A 21,879-nucleotide genomic window follows, 5' to 3' on the forward strand; every position below is an offset into this window, starting at 1 on the left:
GAGTCTGACCTTGCCCCGTCAGGACTGTGTGGGGCCAGGGGCTCTGTGGCCAGAGAGTCTGACCTTGCCCCGTCAGGACTGTGTGGGGCCAGGGGGCTCTGTGGCCAGAGAGTCTGACCTTGCCCCGTCAGGACTGTGTGGGGCCAGGGGCTCTGTGGCCAGAGAGTCTGACCTTGCCCCGTCAGGACTGTGTGGGGCCAGGGGGCTCTGTGGCCAGAGAGTCTGACCTTGCCCCGTCAGGACTGTGTGGGGCCAGGGGGCTCTGTGGCCACACTGACCTTGCCCCGTCGGGACTGTGTGGGGCCAGGGGGCTCTGTGGCCACACTGACCTTGCCCTGTCGGGACTGTGTGGGGCCAGGGGGCTCTGTGGCCAGAGAGTCTGACCTTGCCCCGTCAGGACTGTGTGGGGCCAGGGGGCTCTGTGGCCACACTGACCTTGCCCCGTCGGGACTGTGTGGGGCCAGGGGGCTCTGTGGCCACACTGACTTTGCCCCGTCGGGACTGTGTGGGGCCAGGGGGCTCTGTGGCCACACTGACCTGGCCCCGTCGGGACTGTGTGGGGCCAGGGGGCTCTGGCCAGAGAGTCTGACCTTGGCCCTGCCGGCCTTTGTCCACATCCCTCCAAACTGTGACCTGCTTTAGGATTCTCTCTCAGGGGGAAACACCCTCTCCACATCCACGCTGTCAAAGCCTTTCAGCAAAAGTCTCCCCTCCGAAACATTGCCCATCCATGCGCTCCACAGATGCTGCCTGACCTGTTGAGTTACTGGGTTTTGCTCAGCATCTATCTACAGGTGCCCCTCAACGTACGATGGGCTTCCGTTCCGAGAAACCCATCACAAACCCAAAATATCGTAATGCATTGAATACAGGCGGTGACGTGACCGGAGCGAGCTGTGGGTCGCTGCTGTTTGCACCAGCGCAGTCGGACTACCGTAAGTCGAAGCATCGTAAGGCAGGGAGCACCTGTACCTCATTCCGGTCGCCCTTCACTTCACGTCAGCTGATACAAGCCTGGTCCTCATGAGCCAATCTGCCCATGCAGCTGGTAAACCGTTGTGCATCACTTCCAATGCCTCTAATCCAAGTGTGGCCTCACAGATGCCCTTCATAACTGAAGCATAGGTTCACTCCTTTTGTGTAGGAAGGAACTGCAGATGCTGGTTTACACCGAAGATGGACACAAAATGCTGTAGTAACTCAGCGGGACAGGAAGCGTCTCTAGACAGAAGGAATGGGTGACGTTCCGGGTCTGAAGAAGGGTCTCCCAAATTGTCATCAGTTCCTTGTATCCAGTGATGCTGCCTGTCCCGCTGAGTTACTCCAACATTTTGTGTCTTCTCTCTTTTTGTGTTTGATTCCCCAGCAATGAACAACTTCTTGCATATGGCGTGCACAGCCTAAAGTTGTAGGCCAAGGGTGGACATCCAGGGCAGAATCAGGTGCTGGGTGCATGGTCTTGATGCCACCAGGGACAAGCCTGAGTGAGCAGTCATTCACGTGGGATGTGTGGGTGGTCTGGTCTGGATATCTGCAGTCGCACGCAGAGCTGTCTGTCATCCCCCACGTGTGCAGGTGATGGGCTGTTCTTGCATGGAGGGTGGAGATCCTGTTCAGGGTCAGCCATTGCTTGCGATGGAGGTCAAACCCCAGTGGTTTCACTGTGGGGGCTGTGATCACCTCTCCGTTGTTGGTGTTGGCATCTTTCCAGACTCTGCTTCACTCAGTCTCGGGGTCAAAGTCTTCCAGGGATTTGTCTGAAGACCAGAAGGGTTTGTGGGACTTCAGGCGCGTGTTGGACAGATTGTTCAAGTCAGCGTGGATGGGAAGGTCAGGGTCGGCCTGGATGGTGCACAATCTGTCAACATCAGCAATCGCATTCTGTTAGCGCTCCCACCACCCACTGTTTGTGCATCGGAGCTGCAGTGGGAACAGCACCAGGACTCCTGGATCCTGCTCCTGGATACAGCAGTGGGAACAGCACCAGGACTCCTGGATACAGCAGTGGGAACAGCACCAGGACTCCTGGATACAGCAGTGGGAACAGCACCAGGACTCCTGGATACAGCAGTGGGAACAGCACCAGGACTCCTGGATACTGCTCCTGGATACTGCAGTGGGAACAGCACCAGGACTCCTGGATACAGCAGTGGGAACAGCACCAGGACTCCTGGATACAGCAGTGGGGAACAGCACCAGGACTCCTGGATACAGCAGTGGGAACAGCACCAGGACTCCTGGATACAGCAGTGGGGAACAGCACCAGGACTCCTGGATACAGCAGTGGGAACAGCACCAGGACTCCTGGATACGGCAGTGGGAACAGCACCAGGACTCCTGGATACTGCTGCAGACACAGCACCAGGACTCCTGGATACTGCAGTGGGAACAGCACCAGGACTCCTGGATACAGCAGTGGGGAACAGCACCAGGACTCCTGGATACAGCAGTGGGAACAGCACCAGGACTCCTGGATACTGCAGTGGGAACAGCACCAGGACTCCTGGATACAGCAGTGGGAACAGCACCAGGACTCCTGGATCCTGCTGCAGACACAGCACCAGGACTCCTGGATACGGCAGTGGCCCTGCGTTGTGCCCTGCGTTGTGAGCACGGGTGTGCACTGTGTTGTGAGCACGGGTGTGCACTGTTGCGAGCACGGGTGTGTGTGGGTGTGCACTGCATTGTGAGCAGGCGTGTGTGGGTGTGCACTGCATTGTGAGCACGGGTGTGTATGGGTGTGCACTGTTGTGAGCAGGCGTGTGGGGTGTGCACTGTTGTGAGCAGGTGTGTGTGGGTGTGCACTGCATTGTGAGCAGGTGTGTGTGGGTGTGCACTGCATTGTGTACTCTGCTGAAGGCACGGCTTCACACCATCCATCACTGGCACAGTGGGTGCGATCTGACTTGCTGCTGAAACAGGTCGCCTTCCATGGATGCATTAAGGCTTCAAAACACAGCAAGATGTGAGGCTGTGTTTGTTGTCACGGGCTGTGGTAATTTATGCAGATATACTGAGCACACTTGGACTGTGCAAAGACCAACATATCATCACGAATTCTCTTCTGTCAAACCGACTATATTAGTGTGAATATTTTGAGGTGAATGATGTTCATGATCATTTGCATTTATATAGTGCCTCTGTGCAGTAAATCCATCTAAGGCACTTCAGAGGAGCTTTTGTTGAACAGAGTTTTGCACTAAACCTACATTAGCAGGTATTAATAGTGACAAACCTGATCAGAGAGAGATATTAAGGAGAATCTTCTAAAAGATCAGAAAGCATAAAGAAGTAGCAAGGATTAGGCAGGGACTTCACGTTGGTGACTTTTCATTACAAGCGGTAAAAGGCGAGATAAACTGTGCGGTGTGCTGGCCCAACATGGACCGTTGTCAGTAAAACAAGAGGAGAGCTGCTGGAAGACCTCTGTCTATCAGCCCGCATCCGTGGATGAAAATGGGCGGTTGATGATTCGGGTGGAAACTCCTGTCCATTTCCCTCCACAGATGCTGCCTGACCAGCTAGGCTCCACCTGCAGTTATCCTTGACGTTGCGAGCCAATAAACGGAAAGGAAGGTACAGAAGTGAGATTATTTCCTCCTTGTGCCATAGGTGATCGTGGGTTCAATGCCTGGATTCCTCAGCTCCTTCCATGAGCTGTTCACAAGGCCCCATCTCCACTGCCGCATCTCCCCGCTCCCACACGCCCACACGTGGCACTCCCACACACGCCCACACATGCCACCCCCACACACGCCCACACGTGGCACTCCCACACACGCCCACACATGCCACCCCCACACACGCCCCCACACACGCCCACATGTGGCACCCCCACACACGCCCACACGTGGCACCCCCACACACCCCCCAGCGCCCACACTCGCCCACATGTGGCACCCCCACATACGCCCACACGTGGCACCCCCACACACCCCCACACACGCCCACACGTGCCACCCCCACACACCCCCCAGCGCCCACACTCGCCCACATGTGGCACCTCCACACACGCCCCCACACACGCCCACATGTGGCACCCCCACACACCCCCACACGTGGCACCCCCACACACGCCCACACGTGGCACCCCCACACACGCCCACACATGCCACCCCCACACGTGCCACCCCCACACACGCCCACACGTGGCACGCCCACACATGCCACGCCCACACATGCCACCCCCACACGTGCCACCCCCACACACGCCCACACGTGCCACCCCCACACACGCCCCCACCCCCCAGCTCCCACACAGGCCCACACATGGCACCCCCACACACACCCACACATGGCACCCCCACACACGCCCACATGTGGCACCCGCCAGCCCCCACACACTGCTGCCCACTGCCCCAGCCCCCACATATGCCCACATGTGGCACCCCCACACACGCCCCCACCCCCCAGCTCCCACACACGCCCCCACCCCCCAGCTCCCACACACGCCCCCACCCCCCAGCTCCCACACACGCCCACACGTGGTACCCCCACACACGCCCACACGTGCCCCCCCCACACACGCCCACATGTGGCACCCCCCACACACGCCCCCACCCCCCAGCTCCCACACACGCCCCCACCCCCCAGCTCCCACACACGCCCCCACCCCCCAGCTCCCACACACGCCCACACGTGGTACCCCCACACACGCCCACACGTGGCACCCCCACACACGCCCACACGTGGCACCCCCACGCACGCCCACACACGCCCACACGTGGCACGCCCACACACGCCCACACGTGGCACCCCCACACACGCCCACACACGCCCACACGTGGCACCCCCACACACGCCCATACGTGGCACCCCCACACTGCTGCCCACTGCCCCAGCCCCCATATACACCCACATGTGGCACCCCCACACTGCTGCCTAATGGGATTTTAAAAGCCTTTTGATGGAAGTCCTGACGGACGGGGGGGCGGTGTCCCGTCACTCAGCGCGGCGTGCCGGTATTCAGCGCGGCGTGCCGGTATTCAGCGCGGCGTGCCGGCATTCAGCGCGGCGTGCCGGCATTCAGCACGGCGTGCCGGCACTCAGCGCGGCGTGCCGGTATGCAGCGGGGTGTCCCGTCACTCAGCGCGGCGTGCCGGCATTCAGCGCGGCGTGCCGTCACTCAGCGCGGCGTGCCGGTATGCAGCGTGGCGTCCTGGCTATCGCCGGAGTCCCGTGTGGGGGCTGCGGTGCTGGAGGGGACGGGCGGTGGGTAGTGTGTGAAGCACCGCATTGCTTCCTCTGCCAGCCCGGTGCCCAGACTCTTGCCGATGTGCCAACGCGTGGAGTGGCCGGGTTGGTGAGGAAGTTACACGTTTGCAAGCAGACTTGCAGAACGTCCTTGAACTGTTTCCACTGCCCTCCTGGAAATCTGTTGTGGTGAGAGGCCAGCTGTTTCTTTCTGCACAGATGTTGCCTGACCCGAATACCTTGAGCGCTGCCAGCTTGTGTCTGTCCATCACGTTACGCGCTGCCAAGGGCTGGGGAAATCACTGCTGCTTCGTCTGCTCCAGGGATATCTCTGCAATGAGAGCTTAAATGAGAGGGCAGTTGAACAAAAGTCCTGTGTGTATCTGGACGAGGAGGTTTGGATGAAGCAGCCGTGTGTCGGCTGTGAAGGGGGTGTCTGGCTAAGACCCCCTCTCCTGCCGCCCCCCTGTAGTCAGGGCCGCGGGGAAGAGTTTAGCCCCCCGCACACAGGCTGGGAAACACGTTTGCAGCTGAATGCAAACAATTCATTTCAGAAAGCTAGCTGTCAGACGAAGGACCTTGAGTCCATTATGAGCTGTTCATGAGCCTGGTTTCTGCCCTTCATCAGATCATCGCCGCGCTTTATTGAATCTCCAGTAAAAAAAATAAACTGCTGCAAGAACTCAGCAGTCATACAACGCAGTCATACAACGCAGTCATACAACGCAGTCATACAACGCAGTCATACAACACGAAAAAAAGCTCTTCGGCCAAACTGGTCCATGCCCGACAAAGATGCTCCATCCAATGCCAAAGCTCATCCCACCTGCCCATGTTTGGCCCATGTCCATCGTTCTCCTGTACAAGTAACTGTCCAAGTGTTTCACAGTATCTGCTCTGGCACCTTGTTCCATTCACCCACCACTCGCTGAGTTCCTTGTGTGTGATCTTGCTCTGATCTCTGTTTCAACGCATTCATTGGAGCTGAACCGTGTCAATAATGTTCTGCCATTTGATTCTTCCCACCGATGTGCCCTGCATTAGCCCACACTATCGTCTGTCTATCACCGTTTGATGCCCGGCATGAACCATGGCAATCCTTTAGCAGGGCTGTGCCCTCACAACGAGCCCCTGTCCGTGCTTGTGGTGAACGCCCAGCCATTCCCTCTGTCCTTGATCCCCAGGGTAATGAGGCCATGCCTGTGGCTCTCCAGCAACGCACCAGTAATCTAATGGAGATGGGTTGGTGGGGGTGGGTGGAAGGAGGTGCGGGTGGGTGGGTGGGGTGGGGGTGGGGCTAGAGGTGGAGGTGGGGGGGGTGGGGGGGGGAAAGGAGGTGCGGGTGGGTGAGGGTGGGTGGGTGGTGGGGGCTATAATCAGCGGCCAGTTCACAACTTGCATGAAGTTTCCAAAGTCATAGCTTCCATTTGGATCAATGCCCAGTTATTAAAAAGTCAGTGAGAATTTCTGGAATTGATGTGTGCTTGAGGGGAGGAATACAAATTGTCCTTAATACAAAGTACAAAAAAATTAGAAATGCTTTGTTAATGGTGCTGCTGAAATGGGTTTGGCTAACGGGCCTCGAGTGACCAAGAGCTTGGTTTAAGATAAACTTCCAGAAGACCATTCCTCTGAAAACTCGCCCGCGCTTCCCACACTGGGGCCCCTCAATCGCACTGGGCCCCTCAATCACACTGGGCCCCTCAATCACACTGGGGCCCCTCAATCACACTGGGGGCCCTCAATCACACTGGGGCCCCTCAATCACACTGGGGCCCCTCAATCACACTGGGGCCCCTCAATCACACTGGGGCCCCTCAATCACACTGGGGCCCTCAATCACACTGGGGGCCCTCAATCACACTGGGGCCCCTCAATCACACTGGGCCCCTCAATTGCACTGGGCCCCTCAATCACACTGGGGCCCCTCAAACACACTGGGGCCCCTCAATCACACTGGGGCCCCTCAATCACACTGGGGCCCCTCAATCACACTGGGGCCCTCAATCACACTGGGGCCCCTCAATCACACTGGGGCCCCTCAATCACACTGGGGCCCCTCAATCACACTGGGGCCCTCAATCACACTGGGGCCCCTCAATCACACTGGGGCCCCTCAATCACACTGGGGCCCTCAATTCTTGCACGAACCAAACTGGTATGAGAGATTGCTCCAATGTACATCCACGTCTAATTCACCGCACCCATTGGGACAACCTCATTAATCTGTAGCCTGACCTCAGTAGCTGACCTGCTGACCGACCGGCCTGTTCACAACAAGGCAGTAGCTCCACTTGTTGCAGCTTCACCATCTCAGTCAGCTGGAGATCTGACACAGGGTTTACAGCACAGGCAAGGCCTGTGTCTGACTGTTCCCGTCCAACGCTTCAGACCGTGTCATTCATGACCACTGGCCACCCCCAACCTGGCCACGCCAACACCCTGACCTCCCTCCCTCCCTCCCTCCCCTGTTCTTCTGCTCGTGTGGGCAGTGGGCTTGGAGCTTGGCCCGTCTGCCCCGGTTGGCGGTGAAGTTGTAGAGCTAGCAGCCTGTGCTGGGACAGTTCCCCAGTGGCCGGCGGTCATGGAGCCTGGTCTCAGGCACGTACCGGCTAAAGCAGAGCAGTATGTCAGCGGTCCGTTGCTCGAGTCCTGAGCCATCTCCCTGGCAGAGGGCAGGGGGTGGTTCCAGAGGCTGTGACCTTCACTCTACAGTGCAGCACAGAGGCACATGAACAACAACTTGCATTGATATAGTGCAGCGGCAGAATCAATCACTCCAAGCACACTCGGGAGTGTCGATGAACTGGGCACTCTACTCTTCAGTACTCTCTTAAAAACTGCGTATTAATTTTAATGGTATTTCAATACTGCTTGGCATTCCTTTATTTTTGTTTCCGTTTAATTAAAGTCTCACAGCCTCCTTTGATCCCATTTTAGTTAAATTGCTAAGGGGCTCATTAATTTAAACAGCTGCAGATTTTTCCAGTTTTAAGAAAGCATTACTGGTTCTTTGTTGATTTGTGAATTCATTTGTCTGGTGCCTTGTTCATTTAAGTATATCTCTGTGGACAAAATGAAAGGAGTGAGTCTGTCAGGCACCTTTGTGTTGCTGCCGACAGGAACATGGGAGATGTGGGACTGCTGCAGGACCATTAATAACTGTCCTTCTTGTGAGCTGCCTTCTGAACGTTTGCTCTGAAGAACTCAAAGGTTAAAGGCTGTGAATTCAGTGGCGTCCCTCTGGGTTCTGATGAGATGTCAGTGTTGCGAGGTTAACCTTTGTAGACCACACATCAGCAATCAGCAAGTTGCTATCTCACCGGACAATCACAAAACAAACTTCAGTCTGAAGAAGGGTCTCGACCTGAAACGTCATCCATTCCTTCTCTCCCGAGATGCTGCCTGACCCGCTGAGTTAATCCAGCACTCTGAAACGTTACCTATCCATGTTCCCCACAGATGCTGCCTGACCCGCTGAGTTACTCCAGCACTCTGTGAAACGTCACCTATCCATGTTCTCCACAGATGCTGCCTGACCCGCTGAGTTACTCCAGCAGTTTGTGTCTGCCTGCGGCAACAAAGGATTCACTTCTGCTGCCAAACAGGAATTTGTTTCGCAAAGTTACAAGGCAATGGATCTTATCATGATTGGTTAACCTATTTAAAAATGTTTTGCACTGCTGCGATGGAGTTTGCAGCCCTGTGCCGGCCCTGCTGATTTAGTGCCCCCCTGCTCCCGGTGGATAGTACCACCTGCACTGGGACACTTGGAGGTAAAGGTTGGTCTGACCCTCCCACACGGGCCTGTCGGAGGTTTATGGTCTATTCCTGTTGTGGGACATGGGTATTGCTGCCAGTCCTCAGGTGTGATGGTCTATTCCTGTCGTGGGACATGGATATTGTTGCCAGTCCTCAGGTGTGAACCATGGCCCCTCTGCATGGACACAGGACATGGGTAGGAAGGGTTCGACGCTATGGCCCAAATGTGGGCAAATGGGACTTGCCCAACATGCTAATGTGGTCAGCATGAACAAAGTAGAGCGAAGGGCCTAGTTATGTGCTGTCGGGCGGCACTGTGGTGCAGCGGCAGAGTTGTTGCCTTACAGCGAATGCAGCGCCGGAGACTCAGGTTCCATCCCGACTACGCGTACTGTCTGTACGGAGTTTGCACGTTCTCCCCGTGACCTGCGTGGGTTTTCACCGAGATCTTTAGTTTCTTCCCACACTCCAAAGACGTGCAGGTATGTAGGTGAATTGGCTTGGTAAGTGTAAAAATTGTCCCTAGTGCGTATAGGATAGTGTTAATAATAATAATAATAATAATCCATTTATTTTATATAGCGCCTTATCACATGCTCAAAGCGCTTTACAAAGACAATTAACATAGAAACAAACAGACAAACTATCCTGACGGAAAAGCGGCGAATACACAACGCCAGCGTCCTCTCACGTCAGGGTCCGGCAGTAGACATTAAAAAGCACAAGACACACAGATATAATTTTTTACACAAAACAGCCATCACAGTGATTGCTCTAGGCATACCCTCACTGTGATGGATCCGTTGAGGAGGAGATTTGAAAAAAAGGTTTCCCCCACCCCCCCACCACCCCCCTACATACACAGAATTAAAAATAAAACAAAACGTACATTTAACAACGACAATGACAAAAAAAAACGGGGATCGCTGGCCGGCACGGACCCGGTGGGCCGAAGGGCCTGTTTCCGCGCTGTATCTCTAAACTAAACTAAACTACAGCTTTATGACTCTGTGAAATGTCACCCATTCCTTCTCTCCAGAGATGCTGCCTGTCCCGCTGAGTTACTCCAGCATTTTGAGTGTCTTTGGTGTAAACCAGCGTCTGCAGTTGCTTCCTACACCTTGCATTAAGAAGTCACCTGGTACCTGCGCTGCTCTTGGTAAATCACCTGCAGCTCTCTGCAGCTCACACACGATACAAATCCAAGCAGTTAGCTGTGATTTTCATTTTCTGTGTGATGTGTTGGTACTTGTGATTTAAATTGGACATTAACAGTTCTGCTGTCTCCATACATTACCGTAAGGCAAAGCCATTCTGTATTCATTAAACCTTTTAAAATTCTTGCCATTCAGGTCTAATGTATTGTGTGTACCTGCTGCAAGGACGGTGTTATAGACTTGATCTTTATTTGAATTTAAACGTCCTTTTAAAAAAAACTGGTGGCATTTAAGTAAGCATGCTGAAGATTGATCAACACGTGAATGCCCTTGAAGGCGACTTCTTTACAGCTGTACACCACAGTGGTTTTTACATAATTGCTTAAGTGCTGTAAAGACTTTTCACCTACAAATCCTACGACTGAGTTTAGAAGGATGAGGGGGGGGACCTCATTGAAACTTACTGAATAGTGAAGGTCTGGATAGATTGGATGTGGAGAGAATGCTTCCACTAGTGAGAGAGTCTAGGACCAGAGGCCACAACCTCAGAATTAGAGGATGTACCATCAGAAAGGAGATGAAAAGGAATTTCTTTAGTCAGAGGGTGGTGAATCTGTGGAGTTCGTTGTCACAGACGGCTGTGGAGGCCAAGTCAGTGGATATATTTACGGCAGAGATAGATAGATTCTTGATCAGTGCGGGTGTCAGGGGTTATGGGGAGAAGGCAGGAGAATGGGGTTGGGAGGGAAAGATAGATCAGCCATGATTGAATGGCGGAGTAGACTTGATGGGCCGAGTGGTCTAATTCTGCAAGAACCGATGGACTGCTACAAAATATGTTCACCCACACGGGTGGTGAATGTGGTGGGTGGCCACAGCAGTAATTATGAGATGCCCACCACGGTGGCTGAAGGACGCGGTGGTCATGCTATTGCCCTGCGTGTCATGTTACGAGATACCCACCACGGTGGCTGAAGCATGCAGTGGTCATGCTATTGCCCTGCGTGTCATGGATAGCTGGCTGTGCAGGACAATAACTGGTATCACAAAATGCTGCAGTAACTCAGCAGATCAGGCAGCATCTAGGAGAGAGGGAGTGGGTGACGTTTCGGGTCGAGACCCTTCTTCAGACTGCTGGCTTGGATGAATCGGACATGGACCTGATAGAACTAAGGTTATGTTTCAGCTTCTTGCTCAGTGTTAGATGGTTCTAGAAGCAGAAGCCAATGCAGAACTCTGCTTATCGTGTCTTAGTGTTCTGTCTCACCACTCGCGATCTTGTCTGTCGCAAAAGGGGAAAATACTGGGAACACTCAACAAATCGGGCAGCATCTGTGGAGAAATACCCAAGTCAGAAGATCAGCATGCTTTAAGCTGTGGAGAGGGGTGGTGAAGACAAAGGATAGAGAGAGTGCTCCAGAGTGGGACAGAAGAGAAACAGGCCCTTCAGTGTTGACACTTTAGATTGTCTGCACTAACACGTTTGGCTGGATTAGGAGCGTACATTTTGTCTTGCCGTTCGCTGTGTGAAGCAGCTTTTCTACTGGGAGTTGTGATTGTGAATTTCTCCAGCCTGATAATGCCTTTGATTATGGAGCAAAATGAATGAAAAATCTTGCCTGGCAGTAATTGTGGATTTATTTATTTTTAAATTGGTGCCATTTTAATTCAGATGTGCTTAATTCAAGTGATTGGATTCCTTATTTAGTACTACTTTTGCTATTTATGTTGACAAATTCAAATTACAGGACAATTTATCTTTCAAAGTCAAAGGAGTGCTTTGAATTATCAGCAGTCGACAGCAAGCAGGACTTGGAATGGCCGCAGTTGTGAAACATAAAACTCTCCGGCACAAGAACAGGCCATTCGGCCCACAATATCCCTGCCAACTAATGATGGCAATTTAAAGTGTACGTTGTGTGCATCTCCACATTGCCTGTTCATGAGTAAATGCCTCAAACATTGCTGTTGTGTTGATCTCCTCCACAGTCCCTCCCAGCACATCCCCGTTAAACATTGATCCTCTGACGTAAAGCGGTGCCATCGTCTTTGACATTTCCACCCCTAGCTCTGCACCCTCTCTCTCATTTTATTTAGTTCTGTAAGGTCTCCCCTCCGTCTTTGACACTGCAGAGAAGACAATCCAGCGTGGCCAACCACTAACCTTCTCTCCTCCCGGCAACATCATCCTGCTAAACCTCTTGTGCAGCCCCTCCAAACCCCCTCTCCTCCCGGCCACATCATCCTGCTAAACCTCTTGTGCAGCCCCTCCAAACCTCCACATGCTTCCCGCAGTAGCGGTAAGAAGAGGTTGAGTAGAGACAATAGACAATAGGTGCAGGAGTAGGCCATTCAGCCCTTCGAGCCAGTACCGCCATTCAATGCGATCATGGCTGATCACTCTCAATCAGTACCCCGTTCCTACCTTCTCCCCATACCCCCTCACTCCGCTATCCTTAAGAGCTCTATCCAGCTCTCTCTTGAAAGCATCCAACGAACTGGCCTCCACTGCCTTCTGAGGCAGAGAATTCCACACCTTCACCACTCTCTGACTGAAAAAGTTCTTCCTCATCTCCGTTCTAAATGGCCTCCCCCTTATTCTTAAACTGTGGCCCCTTGTTCTGGACTCCCCCAACATTGGGAACATGTTTCCTGCCTCTAATGTGTCCAATCCCCTAATTATCTTATATGTTTCAATAAGATCCCCCCTCATCCTTCTAAATTCCAGTGTATACAAGCCTAATTGCTCCAGCCTTTCAACATACGACAGTCCCGCCATTCCGGGAATTAGACCTGCTGGAAGTGTGAGAGAAGTAGATCAATGACACGGTCAAGGTGGGAATGCGCACAGCCAGAGGGCGTGGCTTTACGGTTAGAGCAATCAAGCTTGAAGGAGGTTATATATTCACAAAATGCTGGAGTAACTCAGCAGGTCAGGCAGCATCTCAGGAGAGAAGGAATGGGTGACGTTTCGGATCGAGACCCTTCTTCAGACTGCTGGACTTAAATACCTTCGATTTGTACCAGCATCTGCAGTTATTTTCTTATAAGCTTGAAGGAGTTGCAGGTTTAGGTTTATTATTGGCACATACTGAGATACAACGCAAACCTTTGTTTTGCATTTTATCCAATCACATCAGATAGTTCTATAGATTTTGAGAGGGAGTTTGAGTAAAGGTATGAGGGGCTCGGATCAGGTGGACAGGACCATTAACCCAGGGTGCAAATGTCCAGCCCCCGCGGGCGGGCATGGTGTTGGGTGACAGGGGCAACGTTTAATGAAGATGTGCAGGGCAAGAGTATTTTGGAGAAGTGGGGTTTGGAACACCTTGTCATGCACCAGCCTAGGCCTGGCTTAACTTCATCTCCAGTCATACAGCACAGAAACTGGGCCTTTGGCCCAGCCTGTCCATGCCGACCAGGTAACTGGGCTGGCCCATAGCTCGCTGAACCTTCCCGATCTTGTCTGAATGCCCTCAATGCTGCCATTACACCTGCCTCTACCACTTGCTCTGGCAGCTCTTTCCATGCACCCACCAGCCTGTGTACGAAGCAAATGCCCTCTGGTCTCTTTCACCCATCTCACCTTCACCCTGATAGAAAATTGGTTGGCGGACAGGAAGCAAAGAGTAGGAATAAACGGGTCCTTTTCGGAATGGCAGGCAGTGACTAGTGGGGTACCGCAAGACTCAGTGCTGGGACCCCAGTTATTTACAGTGTATATTAATGATTTGGACGAGGGAATTGAATGCAACATCTCTAAGTTTGCGGATGACACGAAGCTGGGTGGCAGTGTTAGCTGCGAGGAGGATGCTAGGAGGCTGTAGAGTGACTTGGATAGATTAGGCGAGTGGGCAAATGCATGGCAGATGCAATATAATGTGGATAAATGTGAGGTTATCCACTTTGGCGGCAAGAACAGGAAAGCAGAGTATTACCTGAATGGTGACCGATTGGGAGAAGGGGAGATGCAACGTGACCTGGGTGTCATGGTGCACCAGTCATTGAAAGCAAGCAGGCAGGTGCAGCAGGCAGTGAAGAAAGTGAATGGTATGTTGGCATTCATAGCAAGAGGATTTGAGTTTAGGAGCAGGGAGGTTCTGCTGCCGTTGTACAGGGCCTTGGTGAGACCGCACCTGGAGTATTGTGTGCAGTTTTGGTCTCCTAACCTGAGGAAAGACGTTCTTGCCTTAGAGGGAGTACAGAGAAGGTTCACCAGATTGATCCCTGGGATGGCGGGACTTACATATGAGGAAAGACTGGATAGACTGGGCTTGTACTCGCTGGAATTTAGAAGACTGAGGGGGGATCTTATAGAAACATATAAAATTCTTAAGGGGTTGGAGAGGCTAGATGCGGGAAGATTGTTCCCGATGTTGGGGGAGTCCAGAACCAGGGGTCACAGCTTAAGGATAAGGGGGAAGTCTTTTAGGACCGAGATGAGAAAACATTTCTTCACACAGAGAGTGGTGAGTCTGTGGAATTCTCTGCCACAGAAGGTAGTTGAGGCCAGTTCATTGGCTATATTTAAGAGGGAGTTAGATGTGGCCCTTTTTGCTAAAGGGATCAGGGGGTATGGAGAGAAGGCAGGTACAGGCTACTGAGCTGAATGATCAGCCATGATCATATTGAATGGCGGTGCAGGCTCGAAGGGCCGAATGGCCTACTCCTGCACCTATTTTCTATGTTTCTATGTTTCTATGTGGACTGCTCCACCCTGGGGCACAGTACAGCACCATTCACATTAGTTACACCTCTCCTGATTTTGTAAACGTCTGTACGGTCACCCGTACAGAGGCACGGTGGTGCAGCGCTAGAGTTGCTGCCTTACAGCGAATGCAGCGCCGGAGACCCGGGTTCCATCCCAACTACGGGTGCTGTCTGTACGGAGTTTGCACCAAACCACCAGGCATTGATGTACCACCACCATGCTGGTACCACCAGGCATTGATGTACCACCACCATGCTGGTACCACCAGGCATTGATGTACCACCACCATGCTGGTACCACCAGGCATTGATGTACCACCACCATGTTGGGGCCAGCAGACAGTGATGTACCACTGTTCATGTTGGTTGGTGCCAGCAGACAGTGATGTCCCACCACCATGCTGGCCCTACTAGTTGGAGTCTACGTCACGTCTGTGAGCCTGTCACATGGTGAATCCATGGATGTGGTGCTTTTTATAGTGGATTCCGGTACTGATAAGGTGCATTACATTTTAAATATCTAATAATTCTCTTAATTAATGTTGACATAGTAGCCAATAATTCAGGAATGAAAAGAGTAAGTGGTTCTGTTCACAGAGGACACTGGAAACGAAGGCTGTGCTACACAGAGTGTGTCTGCAGAGAGATACTTAACCTTTTGAACACAGATTGGGGAAAGGTATCGGGGCTGAAGGGAAGGAATGTAACTGCAGATGAGCCACAATTGAATTAAATACCAGAACCAGTCCAAGCGGCTTAATGGTCTGTACCACTGTCATGGCATTCTCATTTTAGATCTTGATTCATTATCCTGTGAACCCTGCCCTTTGATATTAAGAATATTCTGCAGAGGTTTTTAAAGCAAAGTTGGTGATGAGGGAGAGGAGCGCGTGGCTGTTGGATATTTTGCTATCAGAGGGCGGGTGGAGGGAAGGAGGGCAGACGGCGGGCAGAGGGTGGTCCTGGGCTTTGGATTGGGGTCTGCTGACCGTGGACTTTCTCTGTGAAGATGCCACTGGTGTCGCGAGGAGGTGGTTGCTTTGATGTGGGCTCGTCTAAAGGTTCTTCCAGGGTTATGTTGAGTCAGGAGTTCCACACTGTGGATGGGGGAGTTCCCATGTACCTGCTGTTCTTGCCCTGGTGGTCGTAGATCTGGTAATGACTGCTGAAGCTCTGACCCTGGTGTTTGTAGACTTGGTAACGGCTGCTGCTCTGACCCTGCTGGTCGTAGATGTGGTAATGGCTGCTGAAGAAGGCTTGGCAAGCCTGCCCGTCACCTTGTAGATGGCACACAGTGTGATCATGGCCAGCCATGGAGGAGTGGGCACCTGCTCCAGTTGGGAAGTGTGTGCCGGAGTGGAGCCTGGGTGTAGAGATGCCGTGGTTAGCCTGGTGCCTCCAGTTGGGAAGTGTGTGCTGGAGTGGAGCCTGGGTGTAGAGGTGCCGTGGTTAGCCTGGTGCCTCCATGCGCAGGAGCTGCTGGGTCTGAGCAGACTGCACGCCTGGTGCCTGCAGGTTTGACGGCACTGGAAGTGTTTCCAGCTTGATGCATGGCCCATTGCATTGGTTTTGACAACGTCTAACTTTCTCCAGAGACTCATTGTGGGATGATGCTCGCTTGAAACAAGGACACATTTTAACACTGACAGCAGAACTGAACAGCTCGCATGGTCCTTGGAAACAACAAGGCTCGCTGTGAAAACAGTGATCGTGAAATGCAATGTGTGTTCTTGCACGAGCCGAAAAGGAATAAAAGGGCCACAGAATGACGATGATTTCAATGAGATTGCATTGCACCAAGCCCTATTCCAGCTGGGCAGGGGCTCTATGTGGTAATCACAGGCCACAGGTAACATCAGGGGAAGGGACATGATTAGACAATAGACAATAGGTGCAGGAGGAGGCCATTCGGCCCTTCGAGCTAGCACCGCCATTCAATGTGATCATGGCTGATCATTCTTGGCACGGTGGCGCAGCGGTAGAGTTGCTGCCCTACAGCGAATGCAGCGCCGGAGACTCAGGTTCGATCCTGACTACGGGTGCTGTCTGTACGGAGTTTGTACGTTCTCCCCGTGACCTGCCTGGGTTTTCTCTGAGATCTTCGGTTTCCTCCCACACTCCAAAGACGTACAGGTATGTAGGTTAATTGACTGGGTAAATGTAAACATTGTCCCTAGTGTGTGTAGGATAGTGTTAATGTGTGGGGATCGCTGGGCGGCGCAAACTTGTTGGGCCGAAGGGCCTGTTTCCGCGCTGTATCTCAAAAAAAAATCCCCCCAAAAAATCAGTACCCCGTTCCTGCCTTCTCCCCATACCCCCTGACTCTGCTATCCTTAAGAGCTCTATCTAGCTCTCTCTTGAATGCATTCAGAGAATTGGCCTCCACTGCCCTCTGAGGCAGAGAATTCCACAGATTCACAACTCTGACTGAAAAAGTTTTTCCTCATCTCCGTTCTAAATGGCCTACCCCTTATTCTTAAACTGTGGCCCCTTGTTCTGGAATTCTGATTGGCGGCAGTTATTGAGCTGAATTAATCCACACTTGCAGAGGATAGTTTGTGAGGCTTTGTTCTGAAATGGCAAAGGGCAGTGAAGGAGGACATTGTTGGCACGGTCGAGTGGACTTCAGGAAGGTCTTTGTCAGTGTCAGTACCTTCCTCGCGAATTTACAGGGGTTATAGTAACAGCAGTCTACATCCCACCGAATGGTAACGCTAGCACAGCTTTAGGCTACCTGCTAGGTGCAATAAACTCACAACAGAGCACATATCCAGAAGCAGCCCACATCATAGCCGGGGACTTCAACCATGCAGACCTAAAGTCAGTTCTCCCGAAACTTGAACAACACATAAGATGTGCTACCAGGGGGAAAAACACACTAGACAAGGTTTACTCAAATATTAAGAAGGGGTTCAGGTCAGCACCACTACCACACCTGGGGCAGTCAGATCACCTGTCCATATTCCTAACCCCAGCATACACCCCACTCAGGAGGAAAGCTCCAGTCACCATAAAGACTGTGAAGACATGGCCTGAAGGAGCTTCCTCGCAGCTGCAGGATTGCTTCGAAAGTACCAACTGGGATATTTTTGAGGATCAGGACTTGGAGGAGTACACATCAACTGTACTTTGCTACATCAAAAACTGCGTTGACAATGTCACCGTCGACAAACGCATCCGGTTGTACCCCAATCAAAAACCCTGGATGACAAAGGATGTCAGGTCTCTCCTCAAGGACCGTAACACCGCCTTCAGGTCTAGTGACAGAGCTCTATACAGTGCTGCTAGAACCAACCTGAAGAGAGGCATCAAGGATGCCAAAGCGTCCTACAAGAGGAAGATTGAGGACCACTTTTCCAACAATGACCCACGGCGGGTATGGCAAGGCATCCAGCACATCACCAATTACAAGACCAGCAACCGCACGACTGCCGACGGCGACGCCTCGTTGGCTGAGGAACTTAACTGTTTCTTTGCTCGTTTCGAGGTGAAAGCTACAGTGGCAGACATTACACCCTCTCCAGCACCTGAGAGCAACACCTTCACTGTGCAGGAGTATGACGTTAAGCGAGTGCTCAGAGCAGTGAATCCCAGGAAAGCTGCAGGCCCCGATGGTGTGACGGGCAGAGTGCTGAGGGAATGTGCAGACCAATTATCTGAGGTCTTCACAAAAATCTTCAACCTGTCCCTTTTAAAATCCACCATCCCTCCCTGCCTGAAGTCCGCCATAATCATCCCACTGCCGAAAAAGCCTGTCATCAGCGGTCTTAACGACTACCGTCCGGTAGCACTCACACCGGTCATCACAAAGTGCTTCGAGAGACTGGTCCTGCAGCACATCAAAGCCAGCCTCCCACCCACCTTCGACCCATACCAGTTTGCCTACAGAGCAAATAGGTCTACAGGGGATGCCATCGACACTGCTCTTCACACTGCACTGACCCACCTTGAACACCAGGGGAGCTATGTGAGGATGCTCTTTCTCGACTTCAGCTCTGCCTTTAACACGGTCATCCCGAGCAGACTGGTCACCAAACTTTCCGACCTTGGATTTTCCCTAACCATCTGCAAATGGATCAAGGACTTCCTGACCAACCGCCCCCAGACAGTCAAAATAGGCCCTCACCTCTCCTCCACCATTACACTGAGCACCGGCTCACCACAGGGCTGTGTGTTGAGCCCCATCCTTTACTCCCTCTACACTCACGACTGCGCCCCCACCCATCCCACCAACACCATCATCAAGTTCGCGGATGACACGACTGTGGTTGGACTTATCTCAGAAGGAGATGAGACAGCCTATAGGGATGAAATCCAAAGGCTGGCAGCATGGTGTTCAGTGAACAATCTGGTCCTGAACTCCTCCAAAACAAAGGAACTTATAATTGACTTTAGAAAAACCAGTGGAGATTACGACCCACTCTACATCAATGGGGTCTGCGTGGAAAGGGTACCAGCTTTCAGGTTCCTGGGTACGCACATCGCAGAGGATCTCACCTGGTCTACCAACACCATCACCACAGTAAAGAAGGCACAGCAGAGACTCCACTTCCTGAGGATCCTCAGGAAAACCAACCTGCAGGAGAAGCTCATGTTGTCCTTTTATCGCTGCTCCATCGAGAGTGTGCTGGCATACTGTATAACCACATGGTATGCCAGCTGCTCAGAAAAGGACAGGAAGGCCCTTCAGAGGGTCATCACGACGGCCCAGAAAATCATCGGCTGCTCACTGCCCTCCCTGGAGCACCTGTTCAGCATGCGCTGCCTCAGTAGAGCAGGCAAAATAATAAAAGATCCATCCCACCCCGGCCACCGTCTGTTTGTTCATCTGCCCTCTGGTCGACGTTTCAGGTCAATCAAATCCCGAACAAACAGACTTAAGAACAGTTTTTACCCCAGGGCCATACGAGAACTGAACACTACCTGTGCACTAGGCAACACCGTTAAAAAATCTTGTACTTAATTTAATTGTATTTATGTATTTATTTGTTTTTGCATTTATTGCATATATGTTTGTACGCACCGTCAGGATTGGCTGTTTTTTAATTTCGTTGTACTCGTTGCAATGACAATAAATGAATATTATTATATTATTATTATAACTGCAGGTGCTGGTTTAAACCGAAGATAGACACAAAAAGCTGGAGTAACTCAGCAGGGCAGGCAGCATCTCTGGAGAGAAGCAATGGGGGTTCCATGTGGGGAATTGGTCCAAATGGTTAGACCACATGGGGTCCAGGACATAATAGTCTACTGTGTTTGAACCCTTTGACCAGTGGTGTACCTCAGGGGCTGGGGCCATCGCTGTTGTTAGACAGTAATGACCTGCATGTGAATATAGCGGCACGGACTTGGAGGGCCGAAAAGGCCTGTTTCCGGCTGTATGTATATGATATGATATGATGATAGCAGGTATGATTCATACGTTCACTGAGACAAAGATAGTGATGTTGGTCATCGTGAGGGGAATAGTCCTTGCATTAGTGATATTAATATTGCCTTTGACAGGACAGAGTGAAGTGGTGTTGCATTGCCCAGGTTCCCTGGTCACCCGCGGACATTGTTCAGGTGCAGAGCCTTTCAGACCAAGTCCCGTGATGCCCGGAGCGGAATCTCCCCTCACCTCCCCTCCCCTCACCTCCCCTCACCTCCCCTCACCTCCCCTCACCTCCCCTCACCACCCCTCACCTCCCCTCACCTCCCCTCACCTCCCCTCACCACCCCTCCCCTCCCCTCCCCTCCCCTCCCCTCCCCTCCCCTCCCCTCCCCTCCCCTCCCCTCCCCTTCCCTCCCCTCCCCTCCCTTCCCCTCACCTCCCCTCATCCCCCCTCATCCCCCATCTCCCCCCCCCATCCCCCCCCCCCTTCCCTCACCTCCCCTCCCCTCAGCCTTCCGTTGCCCGGTGACCTGTGCATTTGCTGACGTATGTTGGAGATAGCAAGTAAGTTGCCTTTCTTTTCTCTTCTGCAAAGGTACAATAATCTAAAGAGTTTGGTCAAACGTATCGATACAAGTGAGGGAAATCTGGACAAGTTTTCCCGTGGCTACGAATCGTTTGGCATCAACCAGCAGGCGAATGGTGGCGTTTATTGCAAGGAGTGGGCCCCAGGAGCAAAGGCAGTGTCTCTTGTGGGAGAGTTCAGTGAGTATTCACCTTCTCCCTCAACAAAGGGATATCGGGATAGTACAATGCATGTTCCTACGTCGTCTTCTTGTGTGTGGCGTGCACAGCCTAAGGTTGTGGGTCAAGGGTAGACATCCAGGCCGGGGCAGCAGCAGTTGCTGGGTGGATGGCCTTGATGCCACCAGGGCTCAGTGTGGGCAGTCACTCACCATGTGTGGGATGGTCTGGTCTGGATATCTGCAGTCACCAGCAGGGCTGTGTGTCAGGGCTGTTCCTAAAGTGGCCAATATAGGTCCTCCTCAGCTTATGATGGGTTACGTTCTGACAAACCCACGGCAAACCGAGAAACCCACGGCAAACCGAGAAACCCACGGCAAACCGAGAAACCCACGGCAAACCGAGAAACCCACGGCAGACCGAGAAACCCACGGCAAACCGAGAAACCCACGGCAAACCGAGAAACCCACGGCAGACCGAGAAACCCACGGCAAACCGAGAAACCCACGGCAAACCGAGAAACCCACCGCAGACCGAGAAACCCACGGCAAACCGAGAAACCCACGGCAAACCGAGAATATCGCAAACCGAGAAACCCACGGCAAACCGAGAAACCCACGGCAAACCGAGAAACCCACGGCAAACCGAGAAACCCACGGCAAACCGAGAAACCCACGGCAAACCGAGAAACCCACGGCAAACCGAGAAACCCACGGCAAACCGAGAAACCCACGGCAAACCGAGAAACCCACGGCAAACCGAGAAACCCACGGCAAACCGAGAAACCCACGGCAGACCGAGAAACCCACGGCAAACCGAGAATATCGCAAACCGAGAAACCCACGGCAAACAGAGAAACCCACGGCAAACCGAGAAACCCACGGCAAACCGAGAAACCCACGGCAAACAGAGAAACCCACGGCAAACCGAGAAACC

At 52.6% G+C, this 21,879-nt stretch overlaps 1 protein-coding gene across 1 annotated transcript in view; it reads left to right on the top strand.

Moving 5' to 3' along the window:
- hsf2bp (heat shock transcription factor 2 binding protein) overlaps positions 1-21,879 on the top strand; it is a 118,240-nt gene that overhangs the window by 16,977 nt on the left and 79,384 nt on the right. Inside the window, exon 2 of the mRNA XM_078408614.1 lies at positions 20,795-20,964. Within this exon, the coding sequence (XP_078264740.1) occupies positions 20,795-20,964 (170 nt within the window). The remainder of the gene's footprint in view (positions 1-20,794; positions 20,965-21,879) is intronic.

The sequence above is a fragment of the Rhinoraja longicauda genome, chromosome 12, assembly GCF_053455715.1.
Source record: "Rhinoraja longicauda isolate Sanriku21f chromosome 12, sRhiLon1.1, whole genome shotgun sequence".
Classification (NCBI taxonomy): Eukaryota; Metazoa; Chordata; class Chondrichthyes; order Rajiformes; family Arhynchobatidae; genus Rhinoraja; species Rhinoraja longicauda.